We start from the raw sequence: 17,790 nt of genomic DNA on the forward strand, positions 1-17,790 counted from the left end.
TGGTTATTTTTGAGTGTAATGCTAATGGTCTAATCAGATTCAATGGATTATGCTAAGCTATGCTAAAAGTGCAAGTGCCAGACTCGGAGATCAGCTAAATGGATTCCAAAACGGTAAGAATCAAATATTTAACTTGAGGGGAGCTGGAAAATGAGCATATTTTCAAAAAAAGTGGAGTGTCCCTTTAATAATTTTAACAAAATATCAAATATATTTTTTAGAAGTTTCATTTATTTGTAAAAATAACTTATTCAAAAAGAATAATGAAAACACGCAAAACGTAGGACTTTTGATGAAAAAGAATAACGAGTTTAATTTGTTTTCCTGTTCTGAGCATGCGTTGAAACTGCCAGTGGACTAAAGTCAGACGAGACAAGAGCACATGTGTAAATGTGGGTTCACACCAGACGTGAGTTCAACAATTTTATGAGCGAGTAGATACAAATGCCCTGTCCCAAATGGCGCACTTCATGTGGACTTTCGGTCTTGTGGCCTTAAATTGCACATGCTCGCTTATGCAGGGTTCACACCAGACGCGGTAGAGGCGGCAAGCGTGAGTGATTTACATGTTAAGTCAATGCAAAGACGCGATTAGGCATCCTGCACTGCAGCAGGCTTCGCGCACTTTACCAACCCAGAAGTCCTTGCGAAAGAGCAATCAGACGACAGAAGGGAGGAGTTCACAATGATGGCCAACTTATCTTCCCATATCTGTCCCAAAATACGACTCCGGTGCGCCCTCTTGGACTTGCATCAAGGGTCCCTAAAGTCTTCACTACATGATGTCATCAAAGTGTGGACTCTGAGGAGGTCCACAAGTCCGGAGTGTGCCGTTGGGGACAAGGCCTATGTCAATGCAAATACCCGCTCAGACGCATCCTCACATTGGGCGATGCGAATGATGCGATATGGGCGGCGTGTTTGCCGTGAAAACACGTGCTATTCACCTCAAACGCGTATTCGGCCAAGTTAAAAATATTCTACTCGAGCGAGTAACGCGATGCCCCGCTTTTAGTGTGTACGTAACATTACGGAGACAGCTGCAAACTCAGAATCATTCCTAAAATATTCAGCGTAGCAGCTCATAGAAGGTATTTTCGATTCATACAGCCATTTTGTATCTATGCATTCCTAGTAAAAATACACTTTTTGAAGAGATGTGTGTTGAAAAAACGGTACTTTAATTCAAAAAGCATCAAGCATTATGTTACCAAAAATAGTATTGTTAAACAACAAATTACTTGGGCTGCTTCCTCAAAAGCACTATGAGAATGATCAATGGTAATAACCAACAATGTACCAGTTTAAATACTCTGTATGGACCATTACATTCGGACATAATTCAAAAAAGGGAAATCTTCATTTAGGCACTTTAATTTTTCATAAATGTGAAGAAACTACAGCACAATACATTTTACTTGACATCTAATTTGATTTTAATGTTCATTGCTGCCAGCTCCGCTACAAAATATCTGAACACATACGGTACGGACACAGTCTCGATGGAGTCGCTTTTATTGCACAGCAGACAGATGGTGTTTCTATGCCGTGTGGCCGACCAATGAGGTGGCGGCTTTTCCAGGAGTGGGGAGAGCATGCTGCCGCAGTCCACGCAAACCTGTGCCACAGACCGATCGGAGCAGTTAAACAGCCGGTCGTGCAGCAGGAACGACGTCCCGTGGGCCAGCAAAGCATCCCGTTCCATTTCTCCGAACCGGATTCCTCCCTGCACGTTCCTTCCTCCCAGCGGCTGATTTGTGACTTTGTCTCTGGATCCTGTAGTTCTCACCTGGAACTTGTCAGAAACCATGTGCCGCAGACGTTGATAGTAAACTACACCGATGAATATGTCCGCCTCGAGCTCCAAACCGCTCAGTCCAGAGTACAGCCGCTCCGTACCGTAGTAATTGTACCCCGCGGCCTTCAGCATCTCGCCGAAGTGCTCCAGCGCAGAGTGTTCCTCAGAGAATTTGAAGGGGGTGGCGTCATGGCACAGGCCGTGCAGGGCCGCCGATTTTCCGGCCATGCTCTCGATGAGCATTCCGATGGTCATTCTGGAAGGAAATCCGTGAGGGTTGAACAAGATATCGGGGGTCATGCCGCTCTCAGTAAAGGGCATATCCTCCGTAGGCCATAGCCGACTCAGGATTCCCTTCTGGCCGTGTCTACTGGCAAACTTGTCTCCAATCGTGGGGTTCCTGGGAACGCGGACTGAGATGCACACACGCTTAAAGCGGCCTGTTCCAGAGTCATTGCTGCATACTTTGATATTGTCCACCACACAATCTTCTTGGTTCCTGGGAAGAAAGAGAGTGACAATGTGCATAAACCAGTAGGACTTAAAATGTACAGCTATAGTTGACTATGGTGGTTGCAAATAGGAATGCAATCCTATTTAAAATCCTAAATATCAAACATGTTTGATATTATCAGACATGTTTGATATTTGTAGGGGTGTCCTCGACTAAGGATTTACATATTCAAATCATAATTGTTGAATCTTTCTATAGTCGACCGATAGTTGAATCATCTATGTGTGTGTGCATGGGTTGGGAGGGGGCCAGACCAGGTACAAATCGGTAACTTTTATTTTCTTTCACAAGAAGCAGGGTTCTCACACCTTAGTGAACTTCAAATTCAAGGACCTTTCAAGGACTTTCCAGGTCCAATACCCTCAAATTCAAGGACTAAATGTGGGGACACATTTCAAATGAGAGCAAGGTTACATTGTGGTACCTCTTTTAAGATACATTGTTACAGTTCCCTTTCAAAGGAACTCGCGCTGCGTTACTGCAATGACACTTTGTGGACACCTCCAGTGGTAAGTGCGTCTGAATGTGTATATCAAATTCAACCAATGGTGAGGCTTAACTACAAAAACAGGGTGATGCCGAAGCCAGGAAGTATATCGCTATCTGAAATATTGCCAAAGACGGCGTTACAGGGATGCAGGAAGTATGACAAGGGAGACGCAGCGTCTCGTTCCCTTCTCAGGGAACAACAGTTACATATGTAACCCGAGACGTTTTCATGTGTCAAACACAACTATGCAAAAAAGCATTTGGGTATGAATCAACAGTCACATACAGAAGATATAAGCATTTAAAGTGAACAGTTTAGCACGTGTGCTTAAAAAGTCAAGAATTTTTATGATATTATCCTACACTACACAGGAAATAAAATGGATTTTTTTCCAGAAAACTTCTTGTATAAAATAGATTCAAGCACTTTCAAAGACCTGTATCCATGTATGAATATTTTCAAAAACCAATATGTATTCCCAGGGCCTTGTTTTTTTCCCCAGATTCACAAACTTTCAAGGATTTCAAGGACCCGTGGGAACCCTGAAGCAGCATACAGAAACAACTTTCTGATAAAGTGACCAAAACTGTCTTTTAAGTGATGAAGACAAAACTGACGATGCATTCATATCATATTTTAAGGTAAAATGGAAGGCAACATAAACATTTGTTTAATCATTACTTATAATATTTTAAAGCCACGATCTACAGAACATCACACAAAGATATAACAAAAACATTTTGATAACTAAACCTAAAAAAAATAACAAATGTGATTCTGCCTTGGAAACCCCGGCTACAATTCAGCAATTTTATTTAATTTGGAAATTTAGCGCGTCATGACAAAAAAAAAAAAACGACAAATGACACATACCTTCTTGTTTACTTTGACTTTGATCATCTCTATTCAGTTTAGGTACAAAAACACCTGATGATTCATATATTATTTTTTCAGGAATCTCTTTTCTATCATTTGAAAGTGAACACAGACCATAATATTAAATCACAAGACAGTCGTGTCAGGCATTACTATAGGTTTGGTGCAGATATTTTCCGTGTCATCACCGAAATGTAAAGAAACGGCTTACCTGTTTTGTAGTTTAACTTTTGACAAGATAACCACCCTGTTTGAAATACATTTTAAAACTTATACAGATCGAAAAAGATCCGTTTTTTACGATTCGTTTGATGAACTCCTAAATATGACTCGCAGAGCACCTAGCCCGTTCGGCGAAATTGCATGCGCTAGCATGTAACAGTGCAACATCAATACAACGAAAAGCAATCCAACATTTAAAGACCTTTAGATAAGAATTTATGTTTATAATAAATAAAACATTTTAATAAAATAAGGTCAGAAGTAACAAGGTGCAGAACAAATATGTGCAATATGCCTGAAGTGCACAGAAACAAAACACAAGCTAAATAGTTAAATCAGATAACCCAGAGTGATTTATAAATAAAATAAAATAAAATAAAAACATTATTAAAAGAACGAAAGTATAGCCAGAATTGCCAGCTTCATCTTTTAAATGTAGAAACAAAAAGGGCAATGGTTTATTAACACAGAAACCTCTTATGGACGTGTAGCCCGGTCACAGGGGTTGTTGGATTTATTAACGCATTTTAAAAATATTTATTGAAAGCTGCTACTTCACATATTATTTGCATAGCATTATCATAATATGCTGTATATTAATATACTGGGAGAAAGCGGTTATATGTGAAATCAGATAATGTGCACCCATATACGGCCAAAATTAGTGCTGCCTCACGATTAGTCGCGACTAATCGTTTGCAGAATAAAAGTTTTTGTTTACATAATATATGTGTGTGTACTGTGTATAATAATTATGTATAAATACACATACACACATGCATGTATATAATTAAGAAACATTTGCATGTGTATATACATGTTTATATTTATATATAATCTATATTATATATAAATATAAATATTTATTATATAAATATATTTTTTTCTTAAAATTATACATTTATGTGTGTGTATTTTTATAAACATAATTATTATACACAGTACACACACATTTATTATGTAAACAAAAACTTTTATTCTGCAAACGATTAGTCGCGACTAATTGTGAGGCAGCACTAGCCAAAATGTAATAATTTTTCATAACACATCTGCGACGATTCAACTGTGAGATTGGTAGTCGAATCAGGGTTCTCCTATCGATGCATCGAATCTAGATATTTGGCACCAATTTGCTTGCGTGCACATCTGGAGGTGTAAGATCTGATTGTGGGCCAATAATCCTGTAGTGCAAGCTCAGCTTTATCTTTTCTCAAACTTAACTTAGCGCACTTGTGAACTATTGCCCAAACCCTTCATTAAAGTAAAAGTGATATGTTAACTGTATGCAAAGTAGGCATGTACTAAAATAATGATTGACAGTGATGCCTTACTTGTAAAAGGTCACATAACTCCTGCCGGTATTGAGATTGATGCAGCTATAGAAAGGGTCTCCATACTTCAGCACCGAGCCTATAAACGGCAGACCATCTGCATCCAGTCGATTCATCACTTTTGGATCATCTGGCTTGACCCCAAACACAATGCTTTCCTCACCTTTGTACTTCTCAGACAGATCTATGAGTTCTGTCTTATAAACCGAACCGTGAGCAAAGCCACGCTCCCACGAGGATTTATTTACAATCTGGAAAAGTCATAAAAGCATTTATAAATCCAGAAAGACATGTTTGGATTGTATCAACGTGTAACTGGATGACTGCTCACCATAGCATCCTCCATATCGTAGCCGGTGTATGAAATAACGGCCACAATCGCATTGGTGCCGATTGGATAATTGTCCATGTTGTAATGGTCATACATCGCAGGTCTCACCAACGGACTCTGAGGGGTCTGGAGACGATAAAGCTTACTGTCGGCACGGTCCTGGTACGAGTGCAACGGGAAGCCCATGGTCTGTTTACCTTCGGAAAAGAAGCGGATGAGATCATATTCTGAACTAGATCCAACGACACTTCGAATGATTTCATAGTCTGACATCAGCCACTAAGCAAGCGCTGGCTTGCACTTGTTCAACGCTTGTGAATGTGTCATGACTGAAGTTATCATTCAACAGAAAATAACATGCTGTTCTTACTCATCTGGCACTGGTACATGTTTCTGGGACTCTGGTTGTGGTCGGAGAACGGGATGAAATCTGCCACCACGCTTAACATACTGTGAGGAAACAACTCTTGATGTGTGCTTACTCCTTTCTCGAGTTCCTCCTCAAAGATTCCCACATTGAGGTACACCTGAAAAAAGGAGAGGGAATAAACTAAAATAGAGACCCAACTTTTGGGTTTTGGCAAGAATAATTCATCCATTATAAAGAACCTCTGTGGTACTAGCAATAGCAACCCATTTTCTACAATTGCTTTCTTCTCACCTGTTCAAAGGTGCCAATGAGCTCCTGTTTGCCCAGGGCGAGGTTTCGGACGGGCCGTACCATGCGACAGGGCGTTGTAAACAGATAGAGGCCGGGATACATGCTGGCTTTACCCGTCTGAGGAACTAAAACGATCTCAGTCCATGGAGGCACCTTCTTCTCTCCCAGCACCTACAGACAAAATACACTTACAGCATTAAAATTATGATGGGTGTTATGTGGTATTCATATTTATTAACTCCATATAAAAGCATAGTAATAATTTATAATTGTTTTTAAAAAGTATTTGGATACTGATAAATTTTAAAAGTGGTATGGAATTTTTTGCAATTTCATTCAATTGGTGTAAAGTTTAGTTAAAGGATTAGTCAATTTTCTTAAAACAAAAAATCCAGATAATTTACTTACCACCATGTCATCCAAAATGTTGATGTCTTTCTTTGTTCAGTCGAGAAGAAACTATGTTTGTGAAGGAAACATTCCAGGATTTTTCTCATTTTAATGGACTTTAATGGACCCCAACACTTAACAGTTTTAATGCAGTTTAAAATTGCAGTTTCAAAGGAATCTAAACTATCTCAAACGAAGCATAAGGGTCTTATCTAGCGAAACAATTGTCATTTTTGGCAAGAAAAATAAAAAATATGCACTTTTAAACCACAACTTCTCGTCTTCCTCCGGTCCTGTGACGCGCCACCGCGGCCTTAAATAATTGCATAATGCCGTGGAAAGGTCACGTGTTACATACATGAAACGCACATTTGCAGACCATTTTAAACAATAAACTGACACAAAGACATTAATTAGTATCATTCGACATACAACAATGTCGGAACGGTCCTCTTTCTCCACACTTGTAAACACTGGGGCGTAGTTTTGCATACGTCATCCGTTACTTCTTGATTTTCGTGAGGTCGCGCTGGCGCGTCACAGGACCGGAGATAGACGAGAAGTTGTGGTTTAAAATGCCATATTTTTTATTTTTCTTGCCAAAAATGAGTCCTTTGAAACTGCAATTTTAAACTGCATTAAAACTGTTAAGTGTTGGGGTCCATTAAAGTCTATTAAAATGAGAAAAACCCTGAAATGTTTTCCTCAAAAAACATAATTTCTTTTTGACTGAACAAAGACAGACATCAACATTTTGGATGATATGGTGGTGTGTAAATTATCTGGATTTGTTTTTTTTTAGAAAATGGACTAATCCTTTAAACTTTGCATAGTAAAAAGTAGATTTACATCATGTTATTTAATGCAAAGAATGTTAAACATTTATATAAAACATTTTGCGTCCATTGTACATTTAGATTTTTTATTTACAATGACACAAAATGGACCAATGTTCATCTTGGTATAAAAACAAAAACATTTCTCTAAAGATGAAAGTAAATCGTTTCTCACTTTAAACCTGCGGAGAGACTCGACAACAGACGGTGCCATCTCTTTCTCCACCCAGCCGATCATGGCTCCATCCAGTATAACAGGATAACAATCAGAGTACGGCTGACCCGGGGTCCCGTCTGCTGTAGTCACACCTAGTGATAAAGACAGATCCCCTTATTTGAGCATTCGAAAATATACACATATAGACACATATATGATTGGTGTACGAATCTCTCATCAGATTTCATTAATACCCAGAGAGCAGAGCAGGGCCGGCAGGGTGCTGGTGGGATACACTGGGGCTACGATCTCGCAGTGGGCAGTCAGGTGATTCATGAGACCGCACGGCTCTCCGTCGGGCGTGTGTACGGGGCACACGAAACCCCAGGACTCCGGCAGAAGTTTTCGCACAGACGTGGTTCTCATTTTGGCGAAAGCGGCTCCTCTGTGCACGCAGCGGAAATGAGACAGATACCGGATGAAATTCAGCTTGTCTGCCACGACACACAGTCCTGTATCCTGGAGCATGCCCAGACCTGAAAAGCAGTGAGGGGTTAAATGTTTCCAACATGCATTACTTTATTACAGGTAGTAAAGGCAATCTGTGACGATAGATGCATACCCGTCTTTGACTGGAGGTTTCCGGTTGCTAACATATACTCAAAGGCTTTGGTGAGATCTGTACCCATGTTGAAGACTTTAGTCACACTATCTGCAGTCAGTACTCCGAGTCTCTTACTTCTCTTGTCGAGGGCCAGTTTCACAGAGACCAGCCATCCCGCCATCTTCTCCTGAACAGTAATGGAAATGCATTAATGTACCAACAGTGTTCTTGTAGTTCAGTTGGTAGTAACATTGAACTGTAACACTAAGATAACGATGCAAAGCTCATAGGTTTAATTTCAGGGAATGCACATAATAATAAAACATGTAGCTTGTATTGCACTCGATAGAAGCATCTGCAATTAACGTAAATGAGACTCTGGACCACATAACCAGTCGTAAGTCATATGGGTATTAAAAAAAAGGCAAAAACACATTGCATGGATCAAAATTATACATTTTTCTTTTATGCCAAAAACATTTATGTAAAGATCATTTTCTATGATGTTTTGTTACTTTTAAGTAATTACAGTAAATTGTTGTTAAAGGTGCAGTGTGTAATTTTTAGAAGGATCATAATATACAAAACTAAATTATCAGGGGTGTAAAAAGACCTTTCATAATGAACCGTTACGTGTTTATTGCATTAGAATGAGACGTTTTATCTACATACAGTACATCGAGGGTCCCCTTACATGGAAGTCGCCATTTTGTGCAGCCACGTTTCTACATAAGCACTTAATGGACAAACTTTTTAACTAAACGATGACATGTTTGTCCGGTGGTGGCTACCGTAGCTTTTCTATGCGTTTCAAAAGCAAGAGGTGAGCAGTGGACTGAGCCATTGGTTGCAATTTGCAACCTCACCACTAGATACCGCCAAAATTTACACACTGCACCTTTAATAACAGTAAATATATAAAAACTGTGCGTGTGGATGCAGAAAAATTGCGAGTAAAATTGGCAAGAAACTCGCCTACAAACTAGTTGTTGTTAGCCGCCCATTGGAGATTTGAATTTCCCATTCAAGTTTGGTTTATGTAAAAGCTTACAATTTCACCTTTCAATCAACATTGTCAATATGGGGGTAAGCCAGTATAGAGCACCTAAACAAACCTTTTAATTAGTAATGATGCATTGTCTAGAACTTCATTTGGTCTTTAAATTCAATCTTCTCAATATTTACATTTTTTTGGCCCCTCAGATTACAATCATTGTATCTCAGTATTTAAAAAATTGACCCTTTGGTTTGTGGTCCAGGGTCACAAATGTACTTCTGAATGCATTCATGTGTTCTAATATTTGATTGAACAGATGAAGGTGAGCTTACTTTCATGAACATGAGGTAGAGCTGCCCAGGTGTGAGGACTTCCTGACACATCAAACTGTCTGGATTTTCCTCCATACACTCCTGCTTGGCAAAGCTGAAGAGCTTCCGTGTCATTAGACACAACATGTAAAACTTCTCCACGTCTGACTTCAGGTGAATACACAAGCATTCGCTGCAAACACAAAACATATTGCATATAAAATGAAAAACTGACATCTGTGAATAATTAAATAAATACTAAGATATAGAATTGTGTCGTAATGAATATATTATTCTAGATTCTGATTGCAGGTACATTACCAAATGTCCAGAGGCATTTTTCTGCTTTTTTTAAATGGTTATATTTTTAATAATTTGGGCCTCATTCGCATCGGCCATAACATTTATGGATGGGCACGAGTTTTTGTAATTGGCATTTGGATATCTGGTTAGCATTACAAGCGCCTGTGGTAGTAAAGACTTGGTGCGTGTTTGACATTGACGTAAGCTGACATCAGTACCATGCATGATTCGAAAGCTTCCTAGTATGAACCCTGCTGATCCGCGCAATGCTGTGAAGCCTCACCTCACATCACTGAGGCACTATAGTTTTATTAGGATGCAGTAATTTTCAGATTCACTACGGTAAGACGAAAAAACAGTCAGTCAGGTGCAAAATGTACAGCACCATCACAAGATCCTTCATATCATCTCATATTTAAACATCAAATGTCAAGAGATATCAGAAAGCCATACGAGCAATAACGTTACATCTTGACTGAAAACAGGAGAGAGGACGACACAGCTCATCGCTAAAATGATAGCAAAAAATTTTTAGTGCGTTCACACCAAACGCGAATAGAGTGTCTGGCGCGAATGATTTCATTGTTAAGTCAATGTAAAGACGCATTTATGTGCGTCTGGAGGTCTCGCACTGCAAATGAGGCGTTTATCACGGCATGGTCGCAGAATGACGCGAATACGATATAGAAATTTCTTCTGTTTGTGTTTATTAACCCTTTAGTTTCACTTCATCACGCAGCTATTCCTGCTAAAAACATTTAATTCATCAAAAGTCTAGTATGTGTTCATTTTTTTGTCATAGTTTCTTCAAAATTAAAAAATGACTTTGAACACCAATGCTGCATCCCAATTCGCCTACTTATACTATGCCCTAATACCATGTACTGTTTATGTGTTTGAAAAGTATCTACTTTTGAATGCAGAACAAATTATGGGGCATACTAATGTGAAACAGAAGTGACGACTATTGAAAAGACAACGATGTGATCCTTAAGAAACACCAATCTCAAAATACAACTCATCTTTGCATTTAAGCATTCCTTTATTCATTATTTAATGTTGACTCTGTAGTTTAAATTATTGATCCAGTGATACATCATTTATTTTATTTATTAATTCTGTGTAGCGCAACTAAACCCCGCCCTCTTGTGGTGAGTTGTGGGTAATATCAGCCAATTGAGTGAAGTGTATTCTTCAAATTTTCTGTTAAAACTACTAATTTTAACATACTATGATTTAAGACATACTAATTCAAATACTATTTAGGATAAATAGTATGCAGATTGGGACACAAGGCAAATGTACCATCAATTAAATAAAATCGCCCCAATGCTGATGAAATAAACATGGCACTCACTCTAATAGAAAGTTGGCACACTGCTTGTGAGTAAACCAATCAGGGAGGTTCAGTTTGACCCGAAAACGCTCGCCCAGGTAATTCAGCACCTTGTCTTTAGTCGTGCAGCCTTCCTCCATAACCACACGCAGCATTTCAGAAACACAGCTCTTATAGAAAGAGTTCTCCTCTCGACCTTTAATCAGCTCCTGATAGATCTGGAAATCTGAGAAGTCCACCAGAGCCTAGAAAAGCCATAATTATAAAATTTAAATGTAAAATGTATCAAGTCTTCTTTAAAAATTAGCAATGCTGATCCGTTATTCACATACGACTATTGCTTTTCATTTATTTTACCTTTAGCGCAAAGCCCAAGGGAAGAAAAAACAACTCTTTCCGGTAAATGAAATTCAGCATGACTGTTCCATTATCCAGGTAGTGAAGATTCATATTAATGGCTGTGTGTTCGTCCCTTACACAATGCATTGAAATACCTGTACACAACATAACCAAATCAATCGGTGTATATGCAGGCCTGCTCATCATAAACTACCAGCCAATCAGAATGTCAGGATGTGATATTTTCAGGATGTCAGAGGTGGTACCCACCATACTGCGTGTAGCCCTGTCCTCTGCTCTTAAATTTCGGTCTTATCATGGCGATGGGATAGTTTCTCCTCGGCATGATCAGCAGACGAATCACTTTCTCGATGCCGTTCACGATAAAATAACCGCCCATTTCCTACCAGAGAGAAAATAAGATTAAATGGTATACAAACAGCATTTTGTCATACGTTACATGTAGTTTCGGGAATAATGATCTGTGAGGTGCGGTTTGTACCTCAGCTTCCTCGTGATGCTCGATGAGTTCTTTGGGCGAGAGACCGTGAAGGTTGCAAAGTTTGGATTTGACCATGATGGGCACCTGACCCAGAGACTGCTTGATGATTCCCTTAGGAACTCCATTTACAGACCAACTCACATCCGCCTGTGAAAATCAAAACAGTCAATCTTGTTTTTTTTAAAGAGGCACATCATTCATTTACCTTACCATAGTCGGATTAGATTACATCAGATTCAACTTTATTGTCATTGTGCAGAACACAAATACAGGTTCTGCACATGCACAATGATGGGCAGGGCTCATGTTGCCCACACAGAGGCCCCAAGATAACATACAATGACAATAACAAAACAGATATATGTAAGTGACAGACATACCACCAGCTTTCCTCTGTATGTACATCGTCTGCCTCTGCACTCAGCAGGAAAGACCCGCAGATCTCTGCTGATTCCCCCCTTAGAAACTGCTGGGGGGTGAATCACAGCCTCCACAAACGACAGACTGATCCTGTCTTCCCTGTACATGAACTCCAGTGGAGGAATGGCCTTTAACACAGACACACAGGGAGACTTAACTTAAATGTCCTGATCAGTGAAAGCAGTCAAATGTACCTCAGAAAATATATAACTTAACTTACCCCCACAACTCGACACAATCCATCAGTGACTGCCTGATCAAATGACTCAATGTGCGCTTTTACCAGCTCTTGCACCGGCACGTGCTGTTTCTCTTTAGGCACACCAAACCCTGCCTCTGTCAAATGCTTTAAACTCGGAGCCGACAATAAATTGCACCATTTCGAGAGATCCATGCTGCTGTGCACACACGTGTGTGTTGTCAACGTGAGCCCAGCAGAGGAAAACACAACTTCCTGTTACGATATTTCAAAATAAAGGTTTCTTGAAAGTATTTTTAATTTAATTATTTTAAGGCATTATAATAGTTTATTTCATTGCGTACTGACATATACCATATTTTTATATTATAGAGCCAATTGTTATAATTTATTGACATGATTTTTTTACATTAACAATATTGTAAATGTAGATTAATTAATATAACAAAAGAAAAAAAAAACACGATAGAAACGATTTAGATACAAATAATGACCCTAATAAAGGGTTAGTTAAAACCCTTTCTTGTTGAGATTAAACAAATACTATAGATTACATATTTTTTATATAATAATAATAATAACCGTAGTAGTAGTAATAATAATAATAATAATAATAATAATAATAATAATAATAATACTCATAATAATACTCATAATAATTATTATTATTAGTAGTAGTAGTAGTATTAGTATTATTATTATAAATTATTGCCTTAAAGTTTTATATAAGATTGTTATTTATATATATATATATATATATTAAAAAGAAACAGACGAGTTTAGATAATAAAGTGTGACTCTTATTTCAATGTTACCGGAACACTTGTGCGGGAAAAAAACTACACGCCAAAATAAAAGTCCTTTTTTGGTAACGTTTTCACATTCTGCGCTTTTGCTGCGCAAATATAGCGCATTTTTAGTCAGCTCGAAACTTAACCTTGGCCTTGAAGACGTTTGTAGATCTTTAAACTATGGTCGAATACTAACATACAAAAACCAAACAAACAATACAGTCAAACATGAGCGCGTCAAGCACCATCAATAAAGGTAAATCTCTTATAAACGATACGGTTTCTTTGTAAAGATAAGTGTGTTTGGTAAAGGCAGGTGGTGTTTTGATTATGCTTTGTGTTTGTATGGTAACCCAGTATTACTGTTTGGTTATATCCTTTTAATGTGGTTTTGTTTCTTTGTTGCATTTTCAAGTGACACATGTTTAGTAACTATTAATAACACGAGTGTTTTAGACACTTCACGCGCACGTTTTAAACACAATTCATTTGTCCTTGATGTCATTGAAGTAGCACGCCTGTCGAATCTGCTGCTGGTGATTTTTTTAAAGCTGTGTTTATTAGTAAAAAAATTTAACTAAAGTTCACTGGATCAAAGTATGTAAACAACATTTTTTTTATATTGCATTTTTTATTTCTTAGTATAGTTTACTTTTGTGTATTTTTGTGCATTTAACTAATTTGTTTGGCTCTATATCTATCTATCTATCTATTATTATTATTATTATTATTATTATTATTATTATTAATAATAATAATAATACTGGTAATAAAATGGTTGAATGTTAAAATCTGTTCTGTTCGTCCAGCTGAGGTCATCACTGCAGTGTCTCTATCAGTTGGAGCTGCCGCAGTTGGAGTCCTCATTTACAAATCATTCTTCAGCAAAGATAAATGTGCGAAGCCAAAGGTGAACCTTGATCTGCAGAAAGACAACCCCAAAGTGGTACATGCATTTGACATTGAGGACCTGGGTGACAAAGCTGTTTATTGTAGATGCTGGAGATCCAAAAAGGTGAGAAAGAGCTTGATCAATCAATCAAAATTAATATAAAGTTTAAGCATGTGAAAAGAAATAACAGAGACCAGAAAAAATTATTTATATACTAAATGATTATATTCTAAACAGAGATGGGAAAAGCCTAGGTTGAAGGTAATTTTATATTGGTTTTAAGAGCTGTCAGGTCAGATTGTGCAGCAATTTACTGATCGATGAACATCATGGTGGTGTTATAAAAAGTACTGCTTTGTAGAGTCTAGCTGAGCTACAAGTTTACATGGAAAGTAAGCGACTAGGCAGATACTGTATGCAAAATATGATTGTGGACAAGATTAATGAAGACATTTTATATTATTCCCATTGTAGTCATCATTAGTTGGCACGAGTAGACCTCGGAGAAAAGACTAACAGTAGGATACTGAAACTTGCATGTTTTATTAAAGACTTGTAAGAAACTTTGCCATTAAACATGACCAGTTACTGGGATTAAGATTAGTTTTGTGATGCAATAATGTACAACTGCACTGTAACAACCAGCCACTGGCACTTTAGCTTTGTTTCATCCACAGCAAGTTTAAATATGTTTAAGGAGATGCTGATGAATGCATTATTTACAGATTTGGCCTTATGTTGTGAAATGAATCAGTCACCTGGTCTGTACTGTAAATGTCATGCGACTGATCACTCTGAACTAATCAGACTAATTTTCTGTCAAAAGACATTTGCTCATAATGCTGCACTAGGGATTTGTCAGCCATTTCTTATAATTTACTTAATAGCCTTATGTTGTTCCAACAGCTTATTAATTTCTTCCGTTATCCTAACACCAAATTCATCTTTGGCACAATGTCTAAGCTTCATTTTAACATACAGTACAAGGAATTTGACTGTTTTTTTATTCTCCCAAATCCAAAAAGGATGAGAGGGTGCTACATAGTACCAACATCTATCATTGATCATTCTAAAAACGTACAATCCTGTAGTATGCGCTAGTCTCTGAATTTATGGTTTATAATGCTGTTGTTTGTTTGTTTCTCTTACAGTTTCCGCTCTGTGACGGCGCACATGCGAAACACAATCAGGAAACGGGAGACAACGTTGGTCCTCTGATCATAAAACGCAAGGAAGCTTGAGACGTGTTGAGCATTTCCACTGCTCATAACCATTCTCAGTGATAGAGATTAGTGTGTTGAAATTAATTGTCTGGTTATGTTATCCTGTGTTTACGTGTTTGGTAATGTATAGTTGACAGGGTTGAGTGAACTTGGGTCATAGTATATTTAAATCTGGGTACAAATTAGGAATGCATATCTTTTCCCCTCTTCATTTCCATAGATTTAGGATTTCAAATCTGTGCTGGATTATCCAAATGTTTAACTTGATGTAATGTTTCTTGGCTTGAACACTGGTAATAAGTTGTTACACTACTGCTCATATCAGATCCCAGAAAACATATAAGGGGGATATTATGTTTTACAAGTAAATATGAATGTAAAGTCAGTGTGAAAACCAAACGGTTTGCACTCTTTGGCTATTAATTGTCACCCGTGACCTTAATGGATCACCTAATATGTATTTAAAGATTTAAGTGATCTCAAACCACTCTATTTTTTGAACTGTAGTCTAATCTGGTGTGTAATTGATCATTTATTCACTTGAATATATATATTTTTTGCCTCTGTCATTAAGATGTGTTTGTGGAAAAGCTCTCTATATTTGTTGGTGTGTGAGGTAATTGTCCCAGCAAGCCAGTAAATCAGGTTTTGAGGGTTTGATTGTATGTTTATTCTTCTCATAAAAGTACACTGTCTGGTTTGATATTAAATAAACAATGTCAAACTGATTTTCTGTTGAGTTTCTGCGCAGTTGTGTGAGATGTTGACGCTCACATGCACAACCCAGCTGGATATGACGTCACTCTTCTTAAAAGTGTGAGAGCTGTGTAAAATCTAATTGTGTTTTCTTATTAAAAGTTCGCAAAGAACGCGTTTCTGCATTATAAAACAGCGTAACCGAGTGCAACAAGATGAAGTTTATTAAACGGGAACCTAAAGCGCGGAGCCAGTCAGACGCATGCGCAAGAAAAGCGAAGATTAAAAGCAAAAACTCGAATTGTATGAATCATATGGGCGGTTTCTTAGTCAGGGATTAGACTAGTCGTAGACTAAGATAAATGTAAGAGCTGTCCAAACTGAAAATTTCTTGCACTGACACATCCTAAGTACATCAGTGCCCTTTTTTTGCCTCAAAATGCACACAAGTAATGTTTTTAGTAAGGCTTGTTTGTTAAAACTAGTTATATTTCCCAATTAAAAGGTCTAGCCCTGTTTTAAGAAAATCATTGTCAGGGAAACCACCCCATATAGTATGAACAACCCCTGAAATGCAAGGTAGGCTATTAGTTTAAAATGTTTAAAGTTTAGATTTAACAACAAAAAAAAAACTAATCTAAACAACATGAGAAAACATTTTTTCCTTTATGTTAAATTATAATAAAAACAAGACAGTCCTTTACATATTAAAATATATTATGACAGTTTGTTGAAGAAATACATAAATTGGTCAAGCAAAAAAAAAGAAAGAATGTCATGGAATAATAAACAACTTAACTTGAATCTTTAATCCAGGTATTTTTTTTAAAAGAGAATGGTTTTTTTTCGTTCCTTCCTTAAATAACAAAACGTAAATACTTAAAATAGTATTGTTTATATATTATAGATAATAAAGGTCACACTGTGAAGCGTGTAACAGTTTGGTTAATTATAATAGGAGTGACGTCACGACTCCCCCGGCATTCACACGCGCAAGTTGTAGCCTACACGAGCGCGAACGTGCGGAGCTCCAGGTGAGACGAACATCTGATAGAATAGAGATTTTGAGTAGTTACCTAAATAATGGTCATGAATTATACAAAAAGTCTGGAAATCATTAACTAGCGGACGGTCGGATCATGGACTCACCATCTGTAATCCTGGAAACACTGAAAAAGAGAAATAAAGAGTTTGAGGCAATAGTGCGGATGGATGGATGTGTGCCCTTCTCAAATCAGGTGGCCGGACATAAATGCGGAATCAATAACACTGGTCAGTGTGGACACATCTCAACTGCTTATATTCATCGTGAGATCATATTTCTGCTCATTTCTTTATCGGAGAGCAACAAATCTGTATAGAAAATGCGACATTTCAAACATAGTTGTCATAAGTTTGAAACTGAACTTTGAACGCACATGAAATAAATGCATTGAGGTTATTCTGAAACCAAGAGATAAAATGAAACAATGTGAGTTAAGTCTTTAATCATTTTGTTTGTAACTGAGGGAATAATGGGTTTAACATAGGGGTCGGTTACATTAGTTAATATGTATAGAATGCCTTTAAAA

The 17,790-nt window shown here is 37.7% G+C and overlaps 3 protein-coding genes across 3 annotated transcripts in view; 2 read left to right on the plus strand and 1 right to left on the minus strand.

Annotated features, from left to right (window-relative positions):
* Window positions 1-1,168: 1,168 nt before the first annotated feature.
* On the minus strand, window positions 1,169-12,873 carry polr1b (RNA polymerase I subunit B). Its single transcript, XM_055169787.2, has 15 exons — window positions 12,639-12,873; window positions 12,379-12,546; window positions 11,999-12,145; window positions 11,767-11,899; window positions 11,515-11,651; window positions 11,179-11,402; window positions 9,540-9,711; window positions 8,229-8,397; window positions 7,861-8,142; window positions 7,625-7,758; window positions 6,224-6,394; window positions 5,933-6,089; window positions 5,563-5,759; window positions 5,232-5,482; window positions 1,169-2,297 (listed from the first exon to the last, which is right to left on the minus strand). Exons 1-15 carry the CDS (start codon window positions 12,810-12,812, stop codon window positions 1,415-1,417), a joined length of 3,399 nt encoding a protein of 1,132 aa, XP_055025762.1. The 5' UTR covers window positions 12,813-12,873; the 3' UTR covers window positions 1,169-1,414.
* Window positions 12,874-13,505: 632 nt separating this feature from the next.
* cisd1 (CDGSH iron sulfur domain 1) lies at window positions 13,506-16,251 on the plus strand. The gene is made up of 3 exons (XM_055169792.2): window positions 13,506-13,664; window positions 14,218-14,423; window positions 15,452-16,251. Exons 1-3 carry the CDS (start codon window positions 13,637-13,639, stop codon window positions 15,539-15,541), a joined length of 324 nt encoding a protein of 107 aa, XP_055025767.1. The 5' UTR covers window positions 13,506-13,636; the 3' UTR covers window positions 15,542-16,251.
* Window positions 16,252-17,095: 844 nt separating this feature from the next.
* The window catches only part of ipmka (inositol polyphosphate multikinase a), a 31,708-nt gene continuing 31,013 nt past the window's right edge, over window positions 17,096-17,790 (plus strand). Inside the window, exon 1 of the mRNA XM_073873586.1 lies at window positions 17,096-17,487. Within this exon, the coding sequence (XP_073729687.1) occupies window positions 17,359-17,487 (129 nt within the window). The 5' untranslated portion in view covers window positions 17,096-17,358. The remainder of the gene's footprint in view (window positions 17,488-17,790) is intronic.

This window comes from Misgurnus anguillicaudatus, chromosome 11 (assembly GCF_027580225.2).
Source record: "Misgurnus anguillicaudatus chromosome 11, ASM2758022v2, whole genome shotgun sequence".
In the NCBI taxonomy this organism is placed as follows: Eukaryota; Metazoa; Chordata; class Actinopteri; order Cypriniformes; family Cobitidae; genus Misgurnus; species Misgurnus anguillicaudatus.